The 26552-nt window shown below is 44.8% G+C and overlaps 1 protein-coding gene across 2 annotated transcripts in view; it reads left to right on the top strand.

Annotated features, from left to right (window-relative positions):
- Positions 1 to 12329, top strand: part of LOC139546740 (NEDD8-conjugating enzyme UBE2F) — a 100998-nt gene extending 88669 nt beyond the window's left edge. For both annotated transcript variants that reach the window (XM_071355472.1, XM_071355473.1), the window contains one exon: positions 10547 to 12329. In XM_071355472.1, the coding sequence (XP_071211573.1) occupies positions 10547 to 10597 (51 nt within the window). In that variant the 3' untranslated portion in view covers positions 10598 to 12329. The remainder of the gene's footprint in view (positions 1 to 10546) is intronic.
- The last annotated feature ends 14223 nt before the right edge of the window (positions 12330 to 26552 follow it).

A 26552-nucleotide genomic window follows, 5' to 3' on the forward strand; every position in this document is an offset into this window, starting at 1 on the left:
GTTTTCCTACTTACAAAGCATGTAGAGGTCTGTCATTTTTATCATAGGTACACTTCAACTGTGAGAGACGGAATCTAAAACAAAAATCCAGAAAATCACATTGTATGATTTTTAAGTAATTAATTTGCATTTTATTGCATGACATAAGTATTTGATCACCTACCAACCAGTAAGAATTCCGGCTCTCACAGACCTGTTAGTTTTTCTTTAAGAAGCCCTCCTGTTCTCCACTCATTACCTGTATTAACTGCACCTGTTTGAACTCGTTACCTGTATAAAAGACACCTGTCCACACACTCAATCAAACAGACTCCAACCTCTCCACAATGGCCAAGACCAGAGAGCTGTGTAAGGACATCAGGGATAAATTGTAGACCTGTACAAGGCTGGGATGGGCTACAGGACAATAGGCAAGCAGCTTGGTGAGAAGGCAACAACTGTTGGCACAATTATTAGAAAATGGAAGAAGTTCAAGATGACGGTCAATCACCCTCGGTCTGGGGCTCCATGCAAGATCTCACCTCGTGGGGCATCAATGATCATGAGGAATGTGAGGGATCAGCCCAGAACTACACGGCAGGACCTGGTCAATGACCTGAAGAGAGCTGGGACCACAGTCTCAAAGAAAACCATTAGTAACACACTACGCCGTCATGGATTAAAATCCTGCAGCGCACGCAAGGTCCCCCTGCTCAAGCCAGCGCATGTCCAGGCCCGTCTGAAGTTTGCCAATGACCATCTGGATGATCCAGAGGAGGAATGGGAGAAGGTCATGTGGTCTGATGAGACAAAAATAGAGCTTTTTGCTCTAAACTCCACTCGCCGTGTTTTGAGGAATAGAAGGATGAGTACAACCCCAAGAACACCATCCCAACCGTGAAGCATGGAGGTGGAAACATCATTCTTTGGGGATGCTTTTCTGCAAAGGGGACAGGACGACTGCACCGTATTGAGGGGAGGATGGATGGGGCCATGTATCGCGAGATTTTGACCAACAACCTCCTTCCCTCAGTAAGAGCATTGAATATGGGTCGTGGCTGGGTCTTCCAGCATGACAACGACCCGAAACACACAGCCAGGGCAACTAAGGAGTGGCTCCGTAAGAAGCATCTCAAGGTCCTGGAGTGGCCTAGCCAGTCTCCAGACCTGAACCCAATAGAAAATCTTTGGAGGGAGCCGAAAGTCCGTATTGCCCAGCGACAGCCCCGAAACCTGAAGGATCTGGAGAAGGTCTGTATGGAGGAGTGGGCCAAAATCCCTGCTGCAGTGTGTGCAAACCTGGTCAAGAACTACAGGAAACGTATGATCTCTGTAATTGCAAACTAAGGTTTCTGTACCAAATATTCAGTTCTGCTTTTCTGATGTATCAAATACTTATGTCATGCAATAAAATGCAAATTAATTACTTAAAAATCATACAATGTGATTTTCTGGATTTTTGTTTTAGATTCCTTCTCTCACAGTTGAAGTGTACCTATGATAAAAATTACAGACCTCTACATGCTTTGTAAGTAGGAAAACCTGCAAAATCGTCAGTGTATCAAATACTTGTTCTCCCCACTGTATATGGTCACTTTTGAATGCTGGCAGTGCTTTCACTCTAGTGGTAGCATGAGACGGAGTCTACAACCCACACAAGTGGCTCAGGTAGTGCAGCTCATCCAGGATGGCACATCAATGCGAGCTGTGGCAAGAAGGTTTGCTGTGTCTGTCAGCGTAGTGTCCAGAGCATGGAGGCGCTACCAGGAGACAGGCCAGTACATCAGGAGACGTGGAGGAGGCCGTAGGAGGGCAACAACCCAGCAGCAGGACCGCTACCTCCGCCTTTGTGCATTCAAAAGTGACCAAAACATCAGCCAGGAAGCATAGGAAGTGGTCTGTGGTCACCACCTGCAGAACCACTCCTTTATTGGGGGTGTCTTGCTAATTGCCTATAATTTCCACCTGTTGTCTATTCCATTTGCACAACAGCATGTGCAATTTATTGTCAATCAGTGTTGCTTCCTAAGTGGACAGTTTGATTTCACAGAAGTGTGATTGACTTGGAGTTACATTGTGTTGTTTAAGTGTTCCCTTTATTTTTTTGAGCAGTATATACACTGCTCCAAAAAATAAAGGGAACACTTAAACAACACAATGTAACTCCAAGTCAATCCAAGTCAATATATATATACTACATACATAATATATAAATTCATTAAAAATCCTACAATGTAATTTTCTGGAATTTTTTTTCTCTTTTTGTCTGTCATAGTTGAAGTGTACCTATGATAAAAAATTACAGGCCTCATCTTTTTAAGTGGGAGAACTTGCACAATTGGTGGCTGACTAAATACTTTTTTGCCCCACTGTATATACACACATATATATATATATATACACACATTCAGCGTTAGAGACAGCAGGTGCGGTAGAGAGAGAGCGTCGAAAACAGCAGGTCCGGAACAAGGTAGCACGTCCGGTGAACAGGTCAGGGTCCCATAGCCGCAGGCAGAACAGTTGAAACTGGAGCAGCAGCGCTACCAGGTGGACTGGGGACAGAGTCATCAGGCCAGGTAGTCCTGAGGCATGGTCCCAGGGCTCAGGTTCTCTGGGAGCAGAGGGAGAGAGCGAGAATTAGAGGGAGCATACTTAAATTCACACAGGACACCGGATAAGACAGGAGAAATACTCCAGACATAACAGACTGACCCTAGACCCCCGACACAAACTATTGCAGCATAATGGCAGTGAGTTCGGCCCCAATGGTGTAATGGGCTGTACGCACCACCCTCTAGCACTTTGAGGTCAAGGACGGTACTTGCCATACCAAGCGGTGATGCAGCCAGTTGAGATGCTGTCGATGGTGCAGCTGTAGAACCTTTTGAGGATCCAAGGGACCATGACAAATATTTTCAGCCTCCTGAGGGGGAAGAGGCGCTGTCATGCCCTCTTCACGATTATGCGAGTGTGTGTGTGGACCATGTTAAATTCTTAGTTATGTGGACGCCAAGAAACTTGAAGCAAAGCAGCAGGGGCTCATGTTCTCTACATATTCCCTCACACTAACACAGATATGCATTGTGTTCCAGCTGCCTCTCGCAAGCCCCTGCCGAGTGTGACGTCCACAGTTTGTGGTTCTCGACGTGAGGGCCGTGGCATTCGTGAGGAGTGTCCAATCTCTTGGTCTCCCCTGACTCTGTAGCTTTGTGGCGTGCCGACTGAACATCAAGTGCGGAGGGAACTGTGGGATGTGTGTCAGAGGGTACTGGGAAACCACGGCTCACACGTCCGCCACATAGCATACTGGTGCTAAATGACCATACTGATGCAGCGGTCTCCCAGCTGACTGTCTCGTCACAGGAAGCTTGGCCTCAAACTCTCCCTCCCTCTATCTCAGAGGAAACTAGGGCTTTTAATAGTAACGAAGTCATGTTGCAGCAGTGGTGTTGCAGATACCCCATCCCACAGTAGGAAAAACAACAGCCATCCAGTCAAATGGACCTGACCTCCTACTGAGAAACAGCCCTTTTTCCAGCTTTATCGTTGGTTCAGCAACAACCGTAGAGAGAGTAGGCTTAAAGTGGAACTCCCCCAGTGCTCAATGCTCTCTGACTGCGTTGTTATTCTATTGTCAGCTAGGAGGGGTTAGGGGCGGGTGGTGGGCATACAGTAGTGCTGTGGAAGATGGAACATACCAGAACGGAACAGACTGAACCCACATGGGGCTGCCATTTGACTGTTGACCTTAAAACTAAAGAGGCCGATGATTAGCCAGGCATGATGACTTTCTTGACCTTATCTTATGTCTTTGTCAGAAACACAAAGGCATATTGGACTTATACTTTGTCATGTCATTGTGGTACACATGCAGTGAGGTCCAGAAGTATTTGGACTGTGGCACGTTTTGTTGTTTTGGCTCTGTACTCAAGCACCTTGGATTTGAAATGATACCATATGAGGTTAAAGTGCAGTTTGTCAGCTTTAATTTGAGGGTATTTTCATCCATAACTGTTTAGAAATTACAGCACTTTTTGTACGTAGTCCCCCCATTTTAGGTGTTTCAGATTATGTTGTGCCCAATGGTAAATAATGTAGTGTGTTATTTTAGTCACTTTTATTGTAAATAAGGAAAGAATATGTTTCTGAACATTACACGGATAATCATGAATAATGATGAGTGGGAAAGGCATAAATATCATACCCCCACAAAAATTACCAAAAACAAAACAAAAGTTACCATGTCTTGGGGGTATGATCTTTGTGCCTCTAACTTTCTCACTCATTATTCACGATTCATTCAGGATTATCCATAATAATGGTACCATCCACATTCATATAGAAGTGTTCAGATTAAAACACATGTTTTTATTTACAATAAGTGTCTCCAAAATGGAACAATAATTACTTACCATTCATTTCAATTGGGCACAACATAATCTGAAACGCAACCAAAACAAACTGCAAATGATTCCAAGTCTTGTAGAGTCACAAGCTTGATGTAGTCATTGTGTGCTAGGAATATGGGACCAAATACTAAACTTGATTACTTTAATACACATACAGTGCATTCGGAAAGTATTCGAACCCCTTGACTTTTTCCACATTTTGTTACATTACAGCCTTATTCTAAAATTGATGAAAAAATATATAATTTAATCAATCTACACACAATGCCCCTTAATGACAAAGCAAAAGCAGTTTTTTGCAAATGTATTACAAATAAGTATTCAGACCCTTTGCTATGAGATTTGGAATTGAGCTCAGGTGCATCCTGTTTCCATTGATCATCCTTGATGTTTCTACAACTTGATTGGAGTCCACCTGTGGTAAATTCAATTGATTGGACATGATTTGGAAAGGCACACCTTTTCTATATAAGGTCCCACAGTTGACAGTGCATGTCAGAGCAAAAACCAAGCCATGAGGTCGAAGGGCTCCGAGACAGGATTGTGTCAAGGCACAGATCAGGGGAAGGGTACCAAGACATTTCTGCAGCATTGAAGGTCCCCAGAGCACAGTGGCCTCCATCATTCTTAAATGGAAGAATTTTGTTACCACCAAGACTCTTCCTAGAGCTGGCCACCCGGCCTAACTGAGCAATCGGGGGAGAAGGGCCTTGGTCAGAGAGGTGACCATGATGGTCACTTTGACAGAGCTCCAGAGTTCCTCTTTGGAGATGGGAGAACCTTCCAGAAGGACAACCAATCAGGTCTTTATGGTAGAGTGGCCAGATGGAAGCCACTCCTTAGTAAAAGGCACGTGACAGCCCGCTTGGAGTTTTCCAAAAGGCACCTAAAGAACTCTGACCATGAGAAACAAGATTCTCTGGTCTGATGAAACCAAGATTGAACTCTTTTGCCTGAATGCCAAGTGTCACGTATGGAGGAAACCTGGCACCATCCCTACGGTGAAGCATGGTGGTGGCAGCATCATGCTGAGGGGATGTTTTTCAGCGGCAGGGACTGGGAGACTAGTCATGATCGAAGGAAAGATGAACAGAGCAAAGTACAGAGAGATCCTTGGTGGAAACCTGCTCCAGAGCGTTCAGGACCTCAGACTGGGGCGAAGGTTGAACTTCCAACAGGACAACGACCCAAAACACACAGCCAGGACAATGCAGGAGTGGCTTCGGATCAAGTCTCTGAATGTCCTCAAGTGGCCCAGCCTGAACTTGAACCCGATCAAACATCTCTGGAGAGACCTGAAAATAGCTTTGCAGCGACGCTCCCCATCCAACCTGACAGAGCTTGAGGATCTGCAGAGAAGAATGGGAGAAAGTCCCCAAATACAGGTGTGCCAAGCTTGTAGCGTCATACCCAAGAAGACTCGATGCTTTAATCGCGTTAACAAATTACTGAGTAAAGGGTCTGAATACTTATCTAAATGTGATATTTCTTTTTTTATACATTTGCAACAATATAGGGTATTGTGTGTAGATTGCTGCTGGGAAAAAAAAAAGATTTAATCAATTTTAGAATAAGGCTGTATTGTAACAACGTGGAAAAAGTCAAGGGGTCTGAAATCTTTCCGAATACACTGTATACGTGAATTTGTCCAAATACTTTTATTTCCATAAAATGGGGGGGGGGACTATGTACAAAAAGTACTGTATTTTTGATCCCGATGTAGATGAAAATACCCTCAAATTAAAGCTGAACATCTCTACTACAACCTAGTCATTGTATCCTTTTAAATCCAAATTGTGGGAGTACAGAGCCAAAACAACAAAAAATGTGTCACTGTCCAAATACTTTTGGACGTCACATTAACTATTGCAATGCCACAGAAAATGGTTTATTTTTAAGGTTGTCCACAGCAAACTAACAGCCACGTTTTGACTGATATGATTAGTCACTCAGGTATTCTAGCATGGTCAGCCATACTGCACCATTGATGACCCCCAGTCCGGTGGCTTAACGAAGGCTTTGCATAATGCTCTCTTGAGGGACCCTGTGGTCTTCTGACTGCATCCTAATGCAGATCTATGGCTCTCCAACCACCCCAGGACCAGTATCTTTACTGTGCTAACAATCTGTCTCACACTGGATCAATAGCCAATCAACTGGCTTGTTTGCACGTGAAAAGAACCCAGCATCCACGTGACTGGGTCTGGTTCTACATGGTTCTACATGGTTCTGGATGGTTGAACCACGGTGGTCTTTAGCGCTTAGTATAGACTGTCAGTTTTGTGAAGTGAAAACTGACGGTACAGAAATGTTGTTTTGTAAACTTTCTTTCTGTCAATAATTCTTTGAAATCACTAGCTCATCTGGCCTCTGTGTGATCTCCTGTCGGACTATCTAGTATTTGTAACACCTTGCTGGCTGTGGGCCACCTTCAGCGCTAGTTCTACATGACGTGATCTGACCTGAATCGGTGCAAACTGATCACGTTACCAGGTGAGCCAGAGGGCTCTAAAATGTTCTATCCCGAGTCCTGATGGGGAGGAAAGAGGAAGAGGGGGATTCGAAGTGATAGAGTGCGAGATGAGTGCCATCAGGAGGTCTTGTTTTCTACCACTCCACCCCTTCCGCCCTCCCACCCCTGAGGTCTACCCTGACAGCGTCTGCTGAGTTGGTGTTCAGGTGATGTGATTGCCTTTTACATAGCTTGACTGCTGCTCCTACCCTACCTGTAGCAGTGGTGGTGTGTGCAGCTGGTCTAGCACTGCAGGTGCTGTCCCTACACAGTAGCGTCGGGACAGGAACACACACTAGACTCACATTAATGCTGTGTTGAGCTGTCTGTTCCCATCTGGACAGATCACATCCAATTTGGGCTATCAGACTTTTTGAGCTGGAGGGGTAATGGTTTGAGGGTGACTCTGCAGATGCTCCAAACTGTCCCACAACAGTGCAGTGGAGAACGTCTCTGGATGACATATACAAAAAGGTCAAGTATCTGAAATAATCCAACAGGCTTTTGTGAACGAACACCCGCACTTGACTTTGCTGATCGCTACTTTAAAGGAAACATTTGCTTACTATGACTGAGCATTGTGGTTGCCCCACCGTGCTATCTTTAGATGAATGCACTAACTGTAAGTCGCTCTGAATAAGAGTGTCTGCTAAATGACTATGTAAATGTAAAGGACATGGAGGAGAGGAGCCATGCAGCCCTGTGTTCTGAAGTAAACTTGTTTGGTGTTACAAACCATGTCACAGGGTTACTGAAGGCCATTGATTGGTCAGTTTGGTTTCTGAAAACGTCTGAATGGCCAAACCAAAGAGTGACTGAGGGTTTCAGAGCGCATGTCATCTCTGCCAGTCGTGTGTAATAAACATGTCCCTGGGAGTCAAAACAGTGACATTGATGAGATCTGAAAGGAAATTCAGCTTGTATCTTTTTCTGTATTTTCTGTAGCAGGGGAGGGACAGTATGTAGGTTTGACCTATTCCCCGAGGGAAATGGTTTATAAATCTGCAGGACTAGGTTGATTATATCTGCACTTTTACTTTTGAATTTGTTTGAGGACATTGACTTGTATGTCAAAGAACTGTTCTGAATGTCATCATTCATCTCCATTGTTATGTTGAGTAGTCGTAGTAAAACCTAATATAAATCTCCCCCCCCAATATCTGTTTCTTTGTAACATTCTACATACAGAGGTATATCAAAACGCTTTTAGCCAGGGAAGAAAGGCAAGGCCCACATGACCACAAACCCTTCAGATTGTTATAATGGGGCAGATTAATACGCAGAACTACGTGGGGGGGCTATTTCAAGCTCTGTGCTGCGCTCAGCTCGCTGCCAAAATATTTAGCAAGGCTGCAGAGTTATGTAAAGTGTGGGGGGGGGGGGGGGGGGTGCAGCGGTTGAATCCCCCAAGGTCTCAGCTTGGATTGTTCTGAGGTCCCTGTTCTAACTGTTCCTTCTAAGTCTCTGTTCTGTCTGCCTAGCTGTGCTGAAGGCTCTCTAACTTAGTGATATTTACTTTGCTCTGTTGCTATAGCCTGACTGTAAAGCTGGAGCACATTCCACCCAAGGCGAAGTACAGCCATTTGCATTAATTCACTTACCTCTTGAAGAGGTGTTTTGAACAGAAGAGGTGTTTTGAACACTGGTGTACCTGCCTGCTGGGAGGATGTGAGCTAATTCAGTAGGAAAGGTTACATGGTTCAGTTCACTAATGGATGGCCGCTAACGTTAGTCCGTCAGTCAGTGTCTGCTTCAACTACAGGCTTTGTTTGGTTGGTTTCCTCACTGCTTTCCTCCTTCATATCAGTCTCTGTCTGTCCTCCCCACGTCCTTGGAGTTTCCCATAACAGACCAACGTCATAATCTACCCCCCCAGGTCATCTGTTCTCTGGCTTTCATTAAGGACTGTGGAGACCCAGTAGGATGGATTATGACTCAAATAGCAGGTTACTAACCAGCCGTCTGATTGTGATATTCATCCACATTTACATACAAGCTTTCATGCAATGTCGGACGGAGAGAGAGATCTGTAGTGCTAATTGTTTTTCCCTGAGGGTAAAGTAAGCTATTGAGTAGCAGGCTCTTTTAGATGGCATGCTAGGAACTTAGTCTAGTACTAACTGTCAGTCTCTCTGGATAAGATTGTCTGCTAAATGACTAAAATGTCAATTGTAAGTCAGCCACACACATTTGTCCTAAAGTCGTCACCATTTTAAAGCATTGTCTCGCGCTTATCTCCATAAGTTGTTGTTGTCTGAGACTCTTCTGGCCTTTTCCAGCCCTGACCAAGCCTCATTCTGAGCTTATTCTCAAAGGAATGAATCCTATCTTGGGAAACGTGCATCTGTGAAACTGGAGCTTGATGGGTAAATAATGCGTTGATGTCCCTGTGCAGATTGGAGGAGGGTTTACAGTTGCTTCTTTCACTTGCCTTGGCTCCTGATACCAGGGCTGTGTAGTCTTTTAGCGGACTCCACCCCCTTCTAACCTCATCAATTCCCAATCGAACCCAAATCCTGGACCACTAGTGAGAAGAGAAGAAAATAGGCTTTTGTTGGATGCGTTTGTTGTTGCTCTCAGAACTGTGCTGTGCTGTGCATGACCTGAGCTGGTGTGGTTTAATATAGCTGGCCCTGGAAAAGGAAAAGGGCAGGGAGCAAGCTGACCCAGGAGAGACAAACAGAGCCAAGGATATCAATCGCCTTGAGCTGCTCCTGCCACCTGTGCCGCTACGTACGCTGCCATGCCAACCTGGCTCCATTTCTCCTCTCAATCATCTAGCACACTGTCCCCAGACAGGCTCATGGGAATTAATTTGACTTTATTTCATTTACACTCTACACACACGCACAGAGTACACACACTCTATCTCTCACACACACACACACACACACCCTCATGGCAGACACACACACACTCGCATGGCAGACACACACACTCATTCTGGCCCAGGCTTTAACTCCCCAGTTCTGTAGTGGAGGTACTGCACTATAGTGTTCCATACCATTCAGAATGATCAATTAGGCCCAGATACTGTGTATGCACCGGCTGGGCAAACAGGTGGTCAAAGACAGAGCAAAGATGGGCTGTTCAGTGTGTTCCTTCAGACTCCCTGTAGACTGGGGTTATTTACAGCCTGGTACTGGGTACAGAACAACAGGCCAGCAGAGCTAATTGAGGAATCCTGAATCCTCCTGGGTTCCTCTCAGGCATCTTGTTGTTGGAGGCTGTTTACCCGGAGCCAGAGCTTTAGCAGTGCAGCAGGGCCCTCCGTATCTACCTCCATCTCCACAGTCTGGCAATGGGGACCGTATTCCCTGGCCGGACGGGCGCTCTGCGGGTAATGTTTTCATAGCTCTGGTTGTTGCCGTGCCCTCAGTGGTCGTATCATGTTTTGCTTGCCAGGAAGTGCGCAGGGTTTGTTGGTAATGTTTTCACCCCACTGTATCACTGCCATCAACCCCTGATGCAGCTTACTGCATTGTTATTGAATGTCTCGCTCAAAGTCATTTAAACTGATGAACACTCTGTATATTGGCCTAAAGATTTTCAGAGCAGTTGGAGGTAAGATGTTTGTAAAAATTAAACAAGGATATACAGTAGATCCAGAAAAGCTCACTGATGTTGTTTGTGTGTCTTGCTCTAGGAGGATTTCCGGAATAAGGTTCAAGATTACATCAAGCACTATGCCAGATGATGACTGCGTCAGCTGCGCCGGCTGCCTGCAACCCCCCCTTTCTTCGACTGCGCAGCTGAACCCCGCCCCCTAAAGTCTCGTCAACCAACCGCTGCACATTGCTGACACGCCCTGACTGCAATACAATGACGCTGAAAGAAAAAAAAGATTTACAAGAAAAATTGTTTTTTAAAAGTTTGAGGGATTATGCTTTAATTGCCCTGAGTGGCCTAGAGTAATCATGCTGCGTCACCGCAGGGATTGTCCAATGACGGGGCCTCTCTGAGCCAATAATAGTGAGCGCATGTGGCAGTGAGGACCCGGGATTTAACCAATCCACTTAGCTGTTATTTAAGAATTGACGAATCAAAGAGAAAGATTATCTGTTAGTGTTTCTCAGTTTTAGTGCCTGCCATGTCTGGTTGCAAAGAAAATGCACACGAGCACAAACACACACAGAATCCCTTCACGCACATTGAAAAGCAAACACACTCAACTAGTTACTCACAACACACAGCACTTGGTTGTGCATGCACACCCACCCAGCCACACAAACACACACAGCTGGAAAAACAACATCTCTGTTATGTCACTCATTCAAGGCCTGTACTCCCACACCCACCTCATCAGACAGCATGTGAATGACAAGTGCCACCGACCCAGTCAGTCCCCATTCTGTTGTCCACTTCACTCAGCGTACGTCTGAAATGGCACCCCTTTATATTACCCTACTTTTGACAAGAGCCCTATAGGCCCTGGTCAGAAGTAGTGCACTACATATGGAATAGGGTACCACTTCAGACACGCCCACTTCCTGTCTGTTCTGTTCACTCATCCACAGGGGGCACACAATTTACCAGTGCCCCAGACACACTGTAACACTGTCCAGATCAAGCTCCTAGGAAAAGACTCAAGCTGTACCACAGTACAAGTTCTACCACCACACCTGAACCTTGACCTTATCTCAGCTCCCCTTACCTCTGGGGAAGCCAAACGTAGAGGGCACTGTGCCTCTGAAAGTCTGTCTGTCTTGCTCCATCCCTCCATCCTGACGTTTCTCCCTCCACTCTCTTAGGCCCCACCACACTCATGCATTCTCCTCTGCCCCCATGGAGGTAGGGGGAATACGAGGGCTCTCTTCTCTGCTAGGTGTTGTATGAGAGTCCTCTGTTGTGAGGTGTCTAAAGGGAAGGGCCTGTGGTCTCCTCTGTATGAATGACCTCATGTGTCTGAATGTCCCCCTCTGTGTGTGTTTGTGTGTGTGTGTGTGTGTGTGTGTGTGTGTGTGTGTTTCTGAGAGATATGTTTATCTTTGAGTGTGTGGGTTTGTTGCTTCGCTTTGCCTGGGCTGGCTTTGTGCCTGTATGTGTGCATATTGGAACGTTAGATTCAGTGTCATCACTGTATTAAATTGTATTCACATGTTTGCATGAGGCAAAATGTATGTGACCAGGAGGTGGTGTATTTTACAGTAGGTATGTTAGAAGAGTGTGTGTTGAGGTGTGTGTGTATGCTCTTCTGTGCCCGTGTGTGTGTGTGTGTGTGTGTTCAAATGAACAGGGGTTCATGTGACTTGTTTTTAGCATGCTCTGGTTCCTAGCCCCACACTCCTTATTTTACTGGTCCAGCTAGCCTAGTTCTCTGTGGGGCTCAGGAGGGTCTGTCTGTTCCTCAGTTTAAATCCTCCTTTTCTTTCTCAGATTGTATATCCATTTTTTAAGATATATTAAAGAGGATTTAATAAGGAAAAACATGTACTTGTTGTGTTTTTTCTTTCTTTCCACATTCAATGTCCTTATCACACATTTGTGGATTGTAATTGCTGGCAACAATGTTAATTGAACTGCAATGTTATAACTAGTGGTACAACGGATCACAAAACTCACGGTTCGGATCACGGTTTTGAGTCGCAGAGCGGATAATTTTTCAGATCAGCAAAAAAAATAAGGGAGACAAATGTAACTTTGCTTTCCATTTATTACTTAAAGCAAGGAACTTCAATGTTTAAATATTCAATACTCAATTGTTAAATTAAAGTGCAATATGAGGCATGATACCTTCTTCCTTTGAACAATAGTGAATGAAAAAAATAGCCTGTGTCCATCATCAAAAAAAAGAAAGAAAGCAGACCTGCGCTTAACTTCAAATTCTCTAATGGCAGCCTTGACATCTCTAGTGATGGTGCGGTCTTCCTCGCTTGGGGCCATGGATTGTAGAATCCTTGTTTTCAGAGGTAGGATCATGGACACAGACGGTGCAGTTTCAGTGCTCAATAGGGTTGTAACTGTTTTGAGGGGTTTGAGCACCTGGAGGACCTCCCCTGCCACTTTCACGTCATCATCAGACAAGGTGACGATGTCTTTGTTTTTTCAGGGTCTTGTCTGTCAGAGCAGAGTATACAGCTGCCTGCTGCTCAAGATGGAATTCCACTTATGACATGTTGGAGAGCTATCTTGTTGTGACATGGTGTATGAGCTTGTGGGTCGGTAGCTGTAGCATTTCCTGCTTGGTCTTAAGCACATGAGCGGCTGTTGTTCTTCGGTGGAAAAAGGAAACCACCTTCCTGATCCTCCCAAGGAGGCGGTCCATCTGGTTCACTGAGATTCCCCTTTGGGATCATAAATTGATCACATGTGCAAAGCAAGCTATCTGTGGCCCCAGTCCAGCCTCTATCACTGCATTTACTTGGTTCTTGGCATTATCTGTGGTGATTGTGATATTGCTATTGGGCCTCTAGCTTCCATTCTGCTACTGCTCCTAGCAGTACCTGCGCTGGATTTGTGCCTGTGTCAATCTCATGTCTGTAGCACCGGACTTCGCATCTCCCACTCCTCTGGTTTAGTGAGCAGTCAGTCACGTAGCTTTCCGTTACCCTGGAGGTCCACTCCTCTGTGGTATAGTGAACAGTCACGTAGCTTTCTGTTACCGTGGAGGTCCACTCCTCTGTGGTGTAGTGAACAGTCACGTAGCTTTCTGTTACCCTGGAGGTCCACTCCTCTGTGGTGTAGTGAACAGTCACAGTCACGTAGCTTTCTGTTACCCTGGACGTCCACTCCTCTGTGGTGTAGTGAACAGTCACGTAGCTTTCCGTTTCCCTGGAGGTCTACTCCTCTGTGGTGTAGTAAACCGTCACGTAGCTTTCTGTTACCCTGGACATCCACTCCTCTGTGGTGTAGTGAACAGTCACGTAGCTTTCTGTTACCCTGGAGGTCCATTCCTCTGTGGTGTAGTGAACAATCACGTAGCTTTCTGTTACCGTGGAGGTCCACTCCTCTGTGGTGTAGTGAACAGTCAGTCACGTAGCTTTCTGTTTCCCTGGAGGTCCACTCCTCTGTTGTGTAGTGAACAGTCACGTAGCTTTCTGTTACCCTGGAGGTCTACTCCTCTGTGGTGTAGTGAACAGTCACATAGCTTTCTGTTACCCTGGAGGTCTACTCCTCTGTGGTGTAGTGAACAGTCAGTCACGTAGCTTTCTGTTTCCCTGGAGGTCCACTCCTCTGTGGTGTAGTGAACAGTCATGTAGCTTTCTGTTACCCTGGAGGTCTACTCCTCTGTGGTGTAGTGAACAGTCACGTAGCTTTCTGTTACCCTGGAGGTCCATTCCTCTGTGGTGTAGTGAACAGTCACGTAGCTTTCTGTTACCCTGGAGGTCCACTCCTCTGTGGTGTAGTGAACAGTCACGTAGCTTTCTGTTACCCTGGAGGTCTACTCCTCTGTGGTGTAGTGAACAGTCACGTAGCTTTCTGTTACCCTGGAGGTCTACTCCTCTGTGGTGTAGTGAACAGTCACGTAGCTTTCTGTTACCCTGGAGGTCTACTCCTCTGTGGTGTAGTGAACAGTCACGTAGCTTTCTGTTACCCTGGAGGTCTACTCCTCTGTGGTGTAGTGAACAGTCACGTAGCTTTCTGTTACCCTGGAGGTCTACTCCTCTGTGGTGTAGTGAACAGTCACGTAGCTTTCTGTTACCCTGGAGGTCTACTCCTCTGTGGTGTAGTGAACAGTCACGTAGCTTTCTGTTACCCTGGAGGTCTACTCCTCTGTGGTGTAGTGAACAGTCACGTAGCTTTCTGTTACCCTGGAGGTCTACTCCTCTGTGGTGTAGTGAACAGTCACGTAGCTTTCTGTTACCCTGGAGGTCTACTCCTCTGTGGTGTAGTGAACAGTCACGTAGCTTTCTGTTACCCTGGAGGTCTACTCCTCTGTGGTGTAGTGAACAGTCACGTAGCTTTCTGTTACCCTGGAGGTCTACTCCTCTGTGGTGTAGTGAACAGTCACGTAGCTTTCTGTTACCCTGGAGGTCCACTCCTCTGTGGTGTAGTGAACAGTCACGTAGCTTTCTGTTACCCTGGAGGTCCACTCCTCTGTGGTGTAGTGAACAGTCACGTAGCTTTCTGTTACCCTGGAGTTCCACTCCTCTGTGGTGTAGTGAACAGTCACGTAGCTTTCTGTTACCGTGGAGGTCTACTCCTCTGTGGTGTAGTGAACAGTCACGTAGCTTTCTGTTACCCTGGAGGTCCACTCCTCTGTGGTGTAGTGAACAGTCATGTAGCTTTCTGTTACCCTGGAGGTCTACTCCTCTGTGGTGTAGTGAACAGTCACGTAGCTTTCCGTTGCCCTGGAGGTCCACCCGTCTGTGGTGAGGGCAACAGAGGATGCCTTGGATAATTCGTCGACTATTTTGATATTTTCCTGTTCATAACGATCTGTCACGATCTTCATACTGAAGTGGGTGCGCCAGGGGATTTCCTAGCGTGGCTCAAGCACTTTCACCATATTTTTTAACCCTTTTGTTTTCCACAACAGACTATGGCCTCATATCTGCAGCGATAAACGTCCCAATAGATTTGGTGATGGCTTTAGTCCGGTCTGATTCTGCAGCAAAGGGCTGCTTAAATGCCGCGGTGAGAAGTTGCCTCTTGGCTGAGTTGGCTCCCGTCACTGACACACCAGGGTGATGACGCTTTAAAAGTATGGCCGTGCTCAATGTATTTCCATGATCATACGGCTTTCTTGTGGCACAATGCCTACACACCGTAATGGTGTTGTCCACCACCCTTCTTCCGTCATCATATTTGACAGGGAAGCCAAAATGCTCCCATAGATGAGACAAATGAAGCGGGAGGCTTTTCCAGTTCTTCAGCTCCTCCGCTAGCCATGGCTGTCACTGCTCTTTTTTCTTCTTAGATTTTTGCAACGTGAGCATCCAGGATTGATTCGTTGGAATTCAACATGCCCCGTTCACGTGAACAGTACACACAACTGCTTTAAAAAAGATAATAAAATCAACCTTCAGGCTTCAGAGTAAAACACAGCATCTGTCTTGTCTTTATCTTTTCATTACAACTCTGCATCGAGATTTAGGGAATTATTACTTTAAAACGTATAAGCGGCAGTAAAAGTTTCACATTATGATGGTAAACTTTGCAATTGATCTGCGGTTCACATGTGTGCCGAACCGTGGGGGGTGACCCGTACAGATCACGGATCAACTACAGTCCGTTACACCACTAGTTATAACTGTCCTGTGTACAACAATGTTAATGACATATTAAGCTAATTACTCATGTTGACACATTAGTTTTCAGGGGTGTATTCACTAGGAAGCAAACGAAACAGGGAGGGACCTACCTGAATTTGTCCAATAGAAACTCTAGTTTTATTTGCAAAACATTTTAGACTAATCATTACACTCCAGGTCTCACACAGTACTGTTTAGTGTTAACTAACTCTGTGCTGAAATGATGATGACCATAGCAGAATGTTAATCCAGGCTGTCAGATAGTGAGTCAGTCTCCTGAGAAAGAGGGTGGTCAGTGTCAGCAGCCTGGACCACCTCCCCTCACCTCTCTCTCTCTCACACACACACTCCACTGGACAACCTCTCTCTCTCACACACACACACACACACACACACACTCCACTGGACAACCTCTCTGTCACACACACACACACACACACACACACACACACACACACACACACTCCACTGGACAACCTCTCTCACACACTTTTTCAGCCGACAGCTGTCAATCACTCACGCACAACTTCTGCTGGGCTTTGGCCGGAGCTTACACACACTTACATAGACATACTCGTCTGCAGGTATGCGCAATCTCTGCTTACGATCCTAACAATTTACGTATGGATTTTATTACGATCCTAACGATACATACGTTCAACCTTTTGGCAGGTATCTGGCTCCATAAGTACCGCCCCACGCTCTCTTCTAAAAAGGGGGAGACGGCTGTGCTGAGGCAGGACGCATGCAGGTACAGAGCAGTCAGGAAGACGGCCATCTTGCTTGAGGCTGTGACACACTGCTGTACTGTCTTTTACAGTGGATCGAAGCTTCTTCCTCTCTCCATGAAAGATTTCTCTCATTGCTACTGCCTTAACTAGTATACACCCAGAACTGTTCAGCCACACACTTTCGCTTCCTCTGCACGTAGCCTGTACCTTCTTTAGCACACTACAACCTTGAGGACAGTTTTCATTTAGGAAAAGTGCTGATTCCCCTCAAATTTTTCTGGACCCTTTGTTCATGGCCGTCTGAAAGAGATGTTATCAATTTAGTGTAGAACAGGGCCAAAATGTTTGTTTCCAAATCAGTTAGCCTAAACACGGACACACGCTGGCTAAGATTTTCAGCATGCAGGCAGACACTGGAATATGTTTCTGAGTGACAGAGGGCTTTGCATAGGAGCTTTGTGTTTTTTTTTGTTTTTTTATTGAATTATGTTGAGCCAACGTGGAATAGACGTTAAATTGACGTCAGTGCCCAGTGGGTAGTTGCTACTCCCACACACAGAGAGTGTCCTGAAAGAGATCGTCAGGAGGATGCCTCTCAAAGATGTATTAACCCACTTACTGTACAAGTTCTCATTGAAATAACCCATGTTCCATATTCATAGTACTGCCTTCGGATCGTTGAAAAGCGCTGATGTAAATTCAATGTAGCATTAGTCTATTTCCATAATATGCTTTTATATCAAAATATGAATCTCTAGTAAAGTAATAGGCATTACAAAGTGGAGTGGAGAGATTCTATGTTTTATTCTGATTCCCCTAATAAATATATTTGGTTTTAGCTTGTGTTTCAAATGCAGGCTCTTAGCACTGAGAATTAAAGGTCCAATGCAGCTGTTTTTTATCTCAATATCAAGTCATTTCTGGGTAACAATTAAGTAACTTAATGTGATTGTTTTAAATTGTCAAAAAGAAACAAAACATATTTTGTTATTGGCAGAGAGGTTTGGAACTCTGTCTTATTGTTCTATTAACTAATTTGCCGACTGGTGATGTCACCAGGAAGGCCAAAACTCCATCCCACCAAAATAGGCTGAAATTTCAGGCAGTCTTTTCAAACAGCTCTTACACTAAAGAGGAATTTTCATAATTTCACGGTGTTATTCCAACCCCGTAGTGTGTAAATATATATAAAACGCAGAAAATCACATTTTTGGCTGCACTGGGCCTTTAAAAAGGTGCTCAAAAATACACAATTATGTTTATTGATCGTACCAGTTTACTTCGGTGGGTGTTAAATTGCTGTACAGCAATTGTGATGATAATGAGAAGTGAAGGTCTTATGCAAACAAAGCAAAAAAAAATCCACATTGTGTTAACCTGGGAGAGCATGGTATCTGAACAGTCAGTCAGTTATGCCTATAACCATACAAACCCATCTCCCTCAATCACTCACTCCCTCACTCACCCACTCTCCAGTTTCTAAAAACAGTGCCATGAAGAGTGTAGTTTGAGTCATCAGTCAAATCTATGGGTGGCCATCATCAACCACCACATCCAAACCCAGCACTAAAGACCAACCACTGTCTGTCAGCAGTGCACAGTGTGTTATGTCACATTATCTGCTTTCAAAATAGATTGTCACCCATTTCACAAAGTGGAAGCCATTTAAACAACGATGCCCCCACTCACACCTGTGGGCACATAGTTGACCTGGTCATCACTGACTCTACCCCCATCAAAAACATTAGGGTCTATGACCTCTGTGTCTGACCACAAGGTTGTCGCACTGGACTTGACATTCTTTCCTCATCTAACCAAGTCCAAGCATCCCATGTGTTTCCGGAACTGGAAAAACAGACCCAGCCAGCCTGTCAGAGGACATCTTGAACCTGTCTTCTACATCTTTTTTCATCAGTGGATGAAACTGTGGGGTTTTACAACCAATCCCTGGGCAGTGCGCCTGACCTCCATGCTGCCGTAAAAATATGGGATGTCGCATTTGCTCGCTCAGCTCCATGGTTTACTCCAGAGATGAGAAATATGAAATCCACTGGACGCATCCAAGAGCAGGCGTCTCAGAAACTCGTGCCTCACCGTCCACAAACTTACCTTTCAAGAGCACCAAAATGCTTATTCCAAGGCCCTGAAAGAGGCATGGTCAACATTCTACTCCAATCTCATCAGTAACAATCTGTGAAACTCAACAAACCTGTTTTCCACCATAAACCATCTTTTACAACCCCAGTCCCAGTTGCCCATCGAGACAGCGGAAGAGTAGTGTAACAGCTTCATTTACTTTTTTTAAACAAAGGTCAGCAAAATAAAATCTTTCATCTCCAGCTCTACTACTCTCTCTTCCCACCCTTGACCCTCCACCAACGCCAACTCGGTCTCTCTCCTGCTTCCTTGAAGTCACCCAGAGAGGTATTAGAAAACATCTCCATAATTAAAATCTGTACCTTGGATCCTATTCCAACAGCCCTGCTCAAATGATGCACCCCTGCGCTCAGCCCTCTGTTAATCCAGATTGTTAACCACTCCCTCCAATCTGGCAGTGTTCCACCTGCATTTAAGACCACTGTCATCAGCCCCCTTCTGAAGAAATCCACCCTGTACGTGGAAGTGCTGGCCAATTACAGGCCAATACCCAACCTCCCCTTCCTCTCCAAGGTGTTGGAAAAAGTGGTTGCTGTACAGCTCTCAATCATAACAACCTATTTGAGAAGTTCCAGTCAGGTTTCCAGCCGACCCACAGCACTGAAACGGTCATAACCAGGGTCAACAACAACCTGCTGATGCAGCCCCCCCCCCCCCCCCCCATGTCTCCTGATCCTCCTGGACTTTAGCACAGCGTTTGACACAGTCTACCACCCCATCGACCTGGAACGCTTCCGGGACACCACTGGACTGTCGGGCCAGCTCTGAGCCGGTTTCACTCCTACTTCTCAGACAGGACTGAGAATTTGTTGCTAGGTGGTTCCAGGTCCCGGACCCACCATATCACCTGCGGTGTCCCACAAGGATCTGTTCTTGGACCCATCCAGTTCATCCTGTACATTCTCCCCCTCGGTCGTGTGATCAACTGGCATGGAATGTCATTCCACTGCTATGCTGATGACACCCAGTTGTATGTAAAAACTGCCCCAAGTTCCTCTGATGCATGTGCCCATCTGAACTCCTGCCTTGAGGAGATAAGGGCATGGATGAAGCGTAACTTCCTTCAACTGAACCTCAGCCCCTACACCCCACCAGGTCCAGCACTCACCAACAATAACACACCTCAACATTGCAGGATAGAACATCCCTCTCTCCCACTCAGTTTCCAATATGCATGTAAAGCTTGATTCCTCCCTGACCTTTGACAGCCACATCAAACAACTGTGTAAAGCGTCATTCTATCACCTCAAGAACATTGCCAAACTCCGTCCCACCCCCTCACTCAGTCTGATGCAGAGAAGCTTATCCATGCATTTATCTCCTCAAGGCTGGACTACTGTAACACACTCTTCATCGGGATCCCTGGCAGGAGTCTCAGAAAGCTCCAGTACATCCAGAACAGTGCTGCCAGGATCCTGATGAGTGCGGAAACACCATCACATCACCCCCATCCTGGCATCTCTGCACTGGCTCCCCGTCTCACTCCGGATTGAATTCAAAACCTTCCTACTGATTTTCCAGACCCTCCTTATCTCAAAGAACTGCTCTCCCTCCATAACCCCACCCACACCCTCAGCTGGACCAAGCACCGCTCCTTGGGGGATCAGGTTTTTAGCCCACAGCCTCCGGAATGCCCTCCTGGACCACCTGAAGGCACCACAGACTCTGGGCTCCTTTAAAACAGACCTAAAGACCTTTCTCTTTAGGAAGGCTTTATGATGATATCTGTGCTTCGGGATGTCCTTGACCCTTGTAGCGTCAGCTGGGATCTTTGTGTCAGTTGCACTGTCTAGTTATGTCCAATTTTATCCTTCTTTTTTTTGGAGATAATTGTAAATAATTCTGTAATTGTCCCTTTAAACATCCTAAGGTCACCATCCCCATCCCCACATTTATCTCATGTAAATGTTGTAGCTACATAGAAAGATTAAACCATTTATTTGGGAAATATCTAGTGTTTGCAATTTCTTCATTACCATGCTGATTTCAAGTTGTATTGGATTTATTTGTATCCGTTAAAGACATTGAATACATGTTGTTTCGTATATATTTCCTACATTGAGTATGTTTGTTTTTTTCTCTGTGAAGTAATTTCATTTAAAGTTGTGATTTTGTTTATGTAGATACATTTCAATGTTGTTAACACACAGTAACCAGAAACCTGATCATTTTTGCATATTAATACTGAGTTTGCAGCGAACAAAATGTTCGCCACAAGTTTCCCAGGATTGTTTGACAGAAGTTCACAAATTGCCGCAAATTAACCGGAACAACTTTGACAAAATACTAATTTGCATGTGAAAATATGAGCTTTCTGCAAATTGGCCAAAGGTTTGCCACACTTGTTTGCCAGAAGCCAGGTTTTTTTGGTAAGGGTAAGTTATGAAATGCCTCTGTAAAAACACACTAAATGATTCCCAGTCACGCAGTAGCCATGGTTTTACAGGGAACCCAGATGTTCAGGAGCTAGCAGTGTAAACTGTTTTTACTGAGAACACCCAGATCATGAGAGGAGACAGTGTGCCATACAATGTCAAGGGCAAAGAAGACACTTTCTGAGGCAAACACATAATGCCTTATAGGTGCATTAATAATGCATTAGAACACTTACTATGAGCTGTTTGCCGGAGACACTGTACCATGTCAAGGCAAACAAGGAGCTTCCATAATCTACCCTTATTTTACCTAATGATCATCATAGACTTTTATAGCCATTGAAGGACATACAGTAGCAATGGGACTCGGGCCAGGAGGTGGAATAAGTCTTTTGACATCCATCCCGACCAAATGGAGAAATGGGTTCTCCCTCCCAGCATCATAGGTTGACCTGGAGATCCCAGCATCCTTCATAGTGCAGGGAAAGGAAAGGAGACACTGTTCCTCTCACATCACCACCGGGACCGCCACTGCTGGGAAGTGCTGAGCAGATGTAGTGTGATCGGGTGAGACGGCGGAGATCAATACGTCCCTCCGTGACCTCCCCTCACCCCAAGTCGTCCGACAGCAGTCACGAGAAACAGCCCATAAATCACTGGGGGATTATGTAGTGAAGTCTGTGTGTGTGGATAGTGAGAAAAGTTTATCAAGAGCTTCAGCTGGCTATTTCTGTTCGTGTTCTAACCCCTGTTACAACCTCTCCAGGATCAAATAACCCTTGGAACACTTTACTAGTCTATACTGAGCTGCTGTATGTGTCAGGGTCCAACTATATGAGTTCCTGTTACTTTACCATTTGATATCAGAAAGTGTGCCTGCTATACCATGTCAAGGACAAACAAGGAACTTTTTTGAGGCACACACATAATGCCTTATAGAGTTGAAGTCGGAAGTTTACATACACTAGGTTGGAGTCATTAAAACTTGTTTTTCAACCACTCCACAAATTTCTTGTCAACAAACTATAGTTTTGGCAAATCGGTTAGGACATCGACTTTGTGCATGACACAAGTAATTTTTCCAACAGATTATTTCACTGTATCACAATTCCAGTGGGTCAGAAGTTTACATACACTAAGTTGACTGTGCCTTTATTAAACTGCTTGGGAAATTCCAGAAAATGTCCAGTGTCATGGCCTTAGAAGCTTCTGATAGGCTAATCGACATCATTTGAGTCAATTGGAGGTGTACCTGTGGATATATTGCAAGGCCTACCTTCAAACTCAGTGCCTCTTTGCTTGACATCATGGGAAAATCAAAAGAAATCAGCCAAGACCAATTTCCAAGCACCTGAAGGTACCACGTTCATCTGTACAAACGATAGTACGCAAGTATAAACACCATGGGACCACGCAGCCGTCATACCGATCAGGAAGGAGACGTGTTCTGTCTCCTGAGATGAACGCACTTTGGTGCGAAAAGTGCAAATCAATCCCAGAACAACAGCAAAGGACCTTGTGAAGATGCTGGAGGAAACAGGTACAAAAGTATCTATATCCACAGTAAAACGAGTCCTATATCGACATAACCTGAAAGGCCGCTCAGCAAGGAAGAAGCCACTGCTCCAAAACTGCCATAAAAAAGCCAGACTACGGTTTGCAACTGCACATGGGGACAAAGATCGTACTTTTTTGGAGAAATGTCCTCTGGTCTGATGAAACAAAAATAGAACTGTTTGGCCATAATGACCCTCGTTACGTTTGGAGGAAATAGGAGGACGCTTGCAAGCCGAAGAACACCATCCCAACCGTGAAGCACGGGGGAGGCAGCATCATGTTGTGGGGGTGCTTTGCTGCAGGAGGGACTGGTGCACTTCACAAAATAGATGGCATCATGAGGAACAAAAATTATGTGGATATATTGAAGCAACATCTCAAGACATCAGTCAGGAAGTTCAAGCTTGGTGGCAAATGGGTCTTCCAAATGGACAATGACCCCAAGCATACTTCCAAAGTTGTGGCAAAATGGCTTAAGGACAACAAAGTCAAGCTATTGGAGTGGCCATCACAAAGCCCTGACCTCAATCCTATAGAACATTTGTGGGCAGAACTGAAAAAGCTTATGCGAGCAAGGAGGCCTACAAACCTGACTCAGTTACACCAGCTCTGTCAGGAGGAATGGGCCAAAATTCACCCAACTTATTGTGGGAAGCTTGTGGAAGACTACCCAAAATGTTTGACCCAAGTAAAAAAAATTAAAGGCAATGCTACCAAATACTAATTGAGTGTATGTAAACTTCTGACCCATTGGGAATGTGATGAAAGAAATAAAATCTGAAATAAATCATTCTCTCTACTATTATTCTGACATTTCACATTCTTAAAATGAAGTGGTGATCTTAACTGACTAATTTTTACTAGGATTAAATGTCAGGAATTGAGAACTGAGTTTAAATGTATTTGGCTAAGGTGTATGTAAACTTCTGACTTCAACTGTAGGTGCATTTATAATGCCTAATGATATACTATATTTATTTAAGCAATAAGGCACGAGGGGGTGTGGTATTTGGCCAATATACAGTGCCTTGCAAAAGTATTCATCCCCCTTGGTGTTTTTCCTATTTTGTTGCATTACAACCTGTAATTTAAATAGATTTTTATTTGGATTTCATGTAATGGACATACACGAAATAGTCCAAATTGGTGAAGTGAAATGAAAAAAAAAAAAGAATGTGCATATGTATTCAACCCCTTTGCTATGAAGCCCCTAAATAAGATCTGGCGCAACCAATTACCTTCAGAAGTCACATAAATTGTTAAATAAAGTCCACCTGTGTGCAATCTAAGTGTCACATGATCTGTCACATGGTCTCAGTATATATACAACTGTTCTGAAAGGCCCCAGAGACTGCAACACCACTAAGCAAGGGGAACCACCAAACAAGCTGCAACACGAAGACCAAGGAGCTCTCCAAACAAGTCAGGGACAAAGTTGTGAAGTACAGATCAGGGTTTGGTTATAACAAAAATATCTGAAACATCCCACGGAGCACCATTAAATTATTATTAAAAAATGGAAGGAATATGGCACCACAACAAACCTGCCAAGAGAGGGCCGCTCACCAAAACTCACAGACCAGGCAAGGAGGGCATTAATCAGAGAGGCAACAAAGAGACCAAAGATAACCCTGGAGCTGCAAACTTCCACAGCGGAGATTGGAGTATCTGTCCATAGGACCACTTTAAGCTGTAAACTCCACAGAACTGGCCACGGAAGAGTGGCCAGAAAAAAAGCCATTGCTTAAAGAACAAAATAAGCAAACACGTTTGGTGTTCGCCAAAAGGCATGTGGGAGACTCTCCAAACATATGGAAGAAGGTACTCTGGTCAGATGAGACTAAAATGCCATCAAGGAAAACGCTATGTCTGGCGAAAACTCAACACCTCTCATCACCCCAAGAACAGCATCCCCACAGTGAAGCATTGTGGTGGCAGCATCATGCCGTGGGGATGTTTTTCATCGGCAAGGACTGGGAAACTGGTCAAAATTGATGGAATGATGGATGGTGCAAAATACAGGGAAATTCTTGAGGGAAACCTGTTTCAGTCTTCCAGAGATTTGAGACTGGGACAGAGGTTCACCTTCCAGCAGGACAATGACCCTAAGCATACTGCTAAAGCAACACTTGAGTTGTTTAAGGGGAAACATTTAAATGTCTTGGAATGGCCTAGTCAAAGCCCAGACCTCAATCCAATTGAGAATCTGTGGTATGACTTAAAGATTGCTGTACACCAGCGGAACCCATCCAACTTGAAGGAGCTGGAGCAGTTTTGCCTTGAAGAATGGGCAAAAATACCAGTGGCTAGATGTGCCAAGCTTATAGAGACATACCCCAAGAGACTTGCAGCTGTAATTGCTGAATAGTTATGCACGCTCAAGTTTTCTGTTTTTTTTGTCTTGTTTCTTGTTTGTTTCACAATAAAACATATTTGGCATCTTCAAAGTGGTAGGCATGATGTGTAAATCAAATGATACAAACCCACAAAAAAATCTATTTTAATTCCAGGTTGTAAGGCAACAAAATAAGAAAAATGTTAAAGGGTGTGAATACTTTTGCAAGCCACTGTACCACGGCTAAGGGCTATTCTTAGGCACTTCACATCGCAGACTGCCTGGACACAACCCTTAGCCGTGGTATATTGGCCCTATACCATAAACCCTTGAGGTGCCTTATTGCTATTATAAACTGGTTACCAACGTAATTAAAGCTGTAAAAAAAAATTGTCATACCCGTGGTATACCTCCCTAATCTTACTACATTTGCACACACTGTACATCGATTTTTCTATTGTGTTATTGTCTGTACATTTGTTTATCCCATGTGTAACTCTGTGTTGTTGTTTTTGTCATACTGCTTTGCTTTATATTGGCCAGGTCACAGTTGTAAATGAGAACTTGATCTCAACTGGCCTACCTGGTTAAATAAAGGTTAAATTAAAAATTAAAAAATACGATCTGATATACCACAACTGTCAGCCAATCAGCATTCAGGGGTCGAACCACCCAGTTTATAAAATGAATTATAACACTTGCTATAAGCTGTCCACCGGAGACACTGTACCATGTCAAGGGCAAACAAGGAGCTTACATAATTCATCTCCCCTTAAGTTACCTATGTTCATCATAGACTCTTATTATTGTGATTCCACTAATAAATGTAATCCCCTTTAGCTTGTGATTCAAATGCAGGCACTTAGCGCTGAGTATTAAAGAGGTGCTCATATATGCCATTATGTTGTTGTTGTTTATTGATTGTGTCAGTTCACTTCGGTGGCTGTTAAATTGCTGTACAGCAATTGTGATGATAATGAGAAGTGAAGGTCTTATGCAAACAAAGCAAAACAACTCTCCATGTTGTGTTAAACTGGGAGAGTATGTTTTTTTATTTATTTAACTAGCAAGTCAGTTAAGAACAAATTCTTATCTACAATGACGGCCTACCCCAGCCAAACCCAGACGACACTGGGACAATTGTGCGACGCCCTATGGTACTCCCAATCACGGCCGGATGTGATGCAGCCTGGATCCGAACCAAAGACTGCAGTGACGCCTCTGGCACTGAGATGCAGTGCCTTAGACCGCTGCGCTACTCAGGAGCCCCAAATCAGTCAGTCAGCCTGACAGAAAGGGTTTT

The sequence above is a fragment of the Salvelinus alpinus genome, chromosome 20, assembly GCF_045679555.1.
Source record: "Salvelinus alpinus chromosome 20, SLU_Salpinus.1, whole genome shotgun sequence".
Classification (NCBI taxonomy): domain Eukaryota; kingdom Metazoa; phylum Chordata; class Actinopteri; order Salmoniformes; family Salmonidae; genus Salvelinus; species Salvelinus alpinus.